Source organism: Rhinopithecus bieti, unplaced genomic scaffold (assembly GCF_001698545.2).
Source record: "Rhinopithecus bieti isolate Rb0 unplaced genomic scaffold, ASM169854v2 scaffold_1103, whole genome shotgun sequence".
NCBI classification, from domain to species: domain Eukaryota; kingdom Metazoa; phylum Chordata; class Mammalia; order Primates; family Cercopithecidae; genus Rhinopithecus; species Rhinopithecus bieti.
In genome coordinates this window covers 806,187-810,558 of record NW_016803302.1, presented here as the reverse complement: position 1 = coordinate 810,558, position 4,372 = coordinate 806,187, and the positions used below count along the sequence as shown (strand labels likewise).

The following is a 4,372-nucleotide window of genomic DNA, read 5'->3' as shown; positions in this document are numbered from 1 at the left end:
TCCTTCCTTCCTTTCTTTTCTCTCTCTCTCTCTCTCCTTCCTTCCTTCCTTTCTTTCTTTTTCTCTCTCTCTCCCCTTCCTTCCTTCCTTCCTTCCTTCCTTCCTTCCTTCCTTCCTTCCTTCCTTCCTTCCTTCCTTCTTTCCTTCCTCCCTCCCTCCCTTGCTTTTCTTTCTTTCTTTCTTTCTTTTTTTTTTTGAGACAAGGTCCCACTCTGTTTCCCAGGCTACAGTGCAGTGGTACGATCTCAGCTTACTGCAGCCTCTACCTCCCAGGATCGAGTGATCCCCCAATCTCAACCTCCTGAGTAGCTAGGACCACAGCACCCACCCCCATACTCGGCTAATTTTAAAATTTTGTAGAGACAGTTTCTGACTATGTTACCCAGGCTGATCTTGAATCCCTGGGCTCAAGCAATCCTCCCACCTTGGCCCCTCGAAGTGCTGGGATTACAGGCGTGAGCCATCACGCCCAGCCAAGATCCAGCATTTCTAACAAGCCCCTGGTGCTGCCATTGCTGCTGGTCCACAGACTAATTTTAAATAGCAATATTTTAGAATATCTTTACATAAAAATTTCAAATTTAATAATTCTGAAATAGGAGGGTAAAGATTAGAATTAAATAGGTTAGTTGTAAGGATCAACCTATTTAATTTAAATCCAAGGGTGGAATTAAATAGGTTCTAAAGACAGGTCAGTGAAGGCAGATCCGATGGTTCACATCCTGGTAGATACATTCTTTGTACAAAGGTTGCTTTCTTTGCGACCCCTCCACAATTTTAACAGCAAGCCAACGGACAGCTTATGTTCAAATTCCTTGTGGATGGAGAAAGTTTATTTACTATGTTCCAATCTTTATATGCCTAGAGCCTAGCATATTCCCTGGCACTTAATCCATGGCCAATTAGTGAGTTGAATTGAATCAAACTGAACTGATTGAACTTCACTGGAACAATGTAGGGAAAGGACCTAGTTTTGTACCTTTAAAGTCACTTCTTTCCTCTTTAAGTGATTCATACTGCTTTTATGTACAAATTGAAAATCAGCCTGTCAGTAATTGTCAGTAATTGATTACTAATTTCCAGTATTATGCTTTTTTTCAAGTCATATTCTCTTAAAATGCAACATGAAAAAATACAAATGCAAATTAAAGATAATGAAGATTCAAGAATCTCAAAGCAGTTATATTCCTAGGAATACTAAATGAAATTCTATCTCTAATAAGCAGACTTTGACAATCATTTATTATTTAAGAGTTTTATTCTGGGGATAAGAGGGAAGGCATTCCTAGACTATTTTGGCAGATTCTAACCTGTTCTTCTCACTTCTAAAAGAGTACAGTTTATTCTTGATCTTCAATAAAATATGCAAATTCAAAATATTGTAGTTAGTGTATTTGCAACCTACACAGATTTCAATAAATGATTGTATCAATCTCAGTATTGCACAAATAAAACTTGAATGCTATTTTTCATTCTTTTGCTATTTGATTTTGCCTCTTTTATGTTTGAACAGCATTATGGAGATATAATTCACATACTACGTAGTTCACCCATTATAAATCTATAGCTGTCTTTCAGTATACTGAGAATTGTGTATCCATCACCACAATCAATTTTAGAATATTTTCATTATCCCACAAAGAAATCCTGCACCTCTCAGCCATCACCCCCAACTTCTTCCCTCTTCCTAACCCTCATCAACCACAATTTACTTTTTGTCTCTATAGATTTGTCTATTCTGAACATTTCATGTCAGTGAAATCATATGTGGTCTTTTGTGACTTACTTCTTTCACTTAGAATAACGTTTTCAAAGTTCATCCATGTTATGGCATATATCAGTTCTTCCTTCCTTTTTGTGGCTGAATAATATTTAATGATATGGCTATACCATATTTTATTTATTAGTTTGTGGACATTTAGATTGTTTCTACCTTTTAGCTATTATGAATAATACTGCTATAAACATTTGTATACACATTTTTAGGTGGAAATATGTTTTCATTTCTCTTGGATATATATCTAGGAGCAGATTTGCTGAGTCGTATGGTAACTCTGTGTTTAACTTTTGAGGAACTACCAGATTGTTTTCCAAAGTAGCTCTACCATTTTACATCCCCACAGTGTATGAGGGCTCCAATTTCTCCACATCCTCTCCAACACTTGCTATTGTCCGTCTTATTGATTACAGCCATCCTAGTGGGTGTGAAGTGGTATCTCACTTTGGTTTTGACTTGCATTTCCCTGATTATCATTAGTATTTCCCAGTGATATTGAGCATCTCCTCATGTGCTTATTAACCATTTGTATGTCGTCTTTGAAGAAATGTCTATTCAGATTCATTGCCCATTTTAAAATTAGGCTTTGTCTTTTTATTATTGAGTTTTAAGAGTTCTTTATATATTCTAGATATAAGTACCTAAAAATTTCTTCCCATTCTATGGGTTCTCTTTTCACTCTCTTGATAGTGTCTATTTTTTTTTTTTCTTTTTTTCACATGGAGTCTCGCTTTGTAGCCCAAGCTGGAGTATAGTGGCACTATTTTGGCTCGCTGCAACCTTCAACTCCTGGGTTCAGGCGATTCTTGTGGCTCAGCCTCCTGAGTAGCTGGGACAATAGGCATGTGCCACCACACCCGGCTAGTTTTTTGTATTTTAGTAGAGACGGGGGGTCTTCAATTTTGATGAATCTAATTAATTTTTTCATCTGTTGCTTGTGCTTTTGATGTCGTGTCCAAGAAACCAGTGCCTAATCCAATATCATGAAAGCTTACCCGTTTCCTTCTAAGAGTTTTATAGCTATAGGTCTCACATTTTTGTCTGATCAATTTTGCATTCATTTTTGTATGTGGTGTTCTTTTACTTTTTAAGTGCTGTGATCTTGGCTACCACGCAAGTCTGAATAGAGCCCTAAGAACATATCTCTCTGCGGAGTACAACCTTGAAACCTCCAGACATGAGGGCTTAGACATTATTGAGAATGCAGTTGATAATTTAGAGCCCCGGAGCGATAAGCAGAGATTCATGGAGATGTACCCTGCTGCGTTCTGTCCACCAATGAAGTTTGAGTTTCAGTCTCACATGGGTGATGAGGTCAGTAATTGATCATTTTTTAAATAATGAATTTTCTCTTCACTTATATTTCTCCTCACTTGCTATAATCTAACAGTTGTAATAATTCCAAGTTGTTTTCTCTCTCCTGTCCTTGCAAAGGCCCTTAATATAATGCTAAGATCAGCCACTACCAACTTTTTTTTTTTTTTTTGAGACAGAGTCTTGCTGTGTTCCCCAGGCTGGAGTGCAGTGGCGCGATCTCGGCTCACTGCAAGCTCAGCCTGCTGGGTTCACGCCATTCTCCTGCCTCAGCCTCCGGAGTAGCTGGGACTACAGGCGCCCACCACCATGCCTGGCTAATTTTTTTGTATTTTTAGTAGAGACGAGGTTTCACCATGTTAGCCAGGATAGTCTCTATCTCCAGACCTCGTGATCCGCCCCCCTCAGCCTCCCAAAGTGCTGGGATTACAGGCGTGAGCCACTGCGCCTGGCCAGTCGCTACCAACTTTTAAAGCAAATGTCAAACACTCAAATACTCACAAAGGTCAAACAGATAAAAGGTGCAGATTTCTGTTGCACTAAGCTTTCCCAGAATAGAAAGTTTTTGTTCTACCTCAAGACATTTTAATTTAATGAAAAGGAAGGCATTTTGCTGGTCTGATAGAATCTGTCTGATGGCTTCTTATAATCCTGATTTAAAGATTCTTATAAAGAAAAGTAATTGTATATGGCAGGAAAATGGAAGAAAAGAAAAAGTACCAAACTTCTTTTAAGATTCAAATTGGCTCCAAAGTTTAAAATGAGCCTTAGAAATTATGACTGTTTTATATCCTTTATGTAAATTCAGCTTTCTATCCTATTTTACCAAACAAATGCGTTTAAACTGATTATGAGTTACAGTTGTTTATGTTATTGTCTATGAACAGGAGAAAACAAAAAAAGCCAGTTTATGGAGCATGCTATATAATAGCACTTGGTGTCTCAGCTGTGCAAAACAAAACTCATAGATAAAAACTCAACTCGGCCGGGCACGGTGGCTCGCGCCTGTAATCCCAGAACTTTGGGAGGCTGAGGCAGGTGGATCACGAGGTCAGGAGATCGAGACCATCCTGGCTAACACGGTGAAACCCCATCTCTACTAAAAATACAAAAAATTAGCCAGGCATGGTGGTGGGCGCCTGTAGTCCCAGCTACTCCGGAGGCTGAGGCAGGAGAATGGCGTGAACCCAGCAGGCTGAGCTTGCAGTGAGCCGAGATCGCGCCACTGCACTCCAGCCTGGGCAACAGTGAGACTCCATCTCATTAAAAAAAAAAAAAAGG

The 4,372-nt window shown here is 39.0% G+C and overlaps 1 protein-coding gene across 1 annotated transcript in view; it reads left to right on the top strand.

The window, feature by feature from the left end:
- The window catches only part of SRGAP1 (SLIT-ROBO Rho GTPase activating protein 1), a 317,403-nt gene that overhangs the window by 223,277 nt on the left and 89,754 nt on the right, over nucleotides 1-4,372 (top strand). The window contains exon 9 of the mRNA XM_017872537.1: nucleotides 2,870-3,091. Coding sequence (XP_017728026.1) covers nucleotides 2,870-3,091 — 222 coding nt within the window. The remainder of the gene's footprint in view (nucleotides 1-2,869; nucleotides 3,092-4,372) is intronic.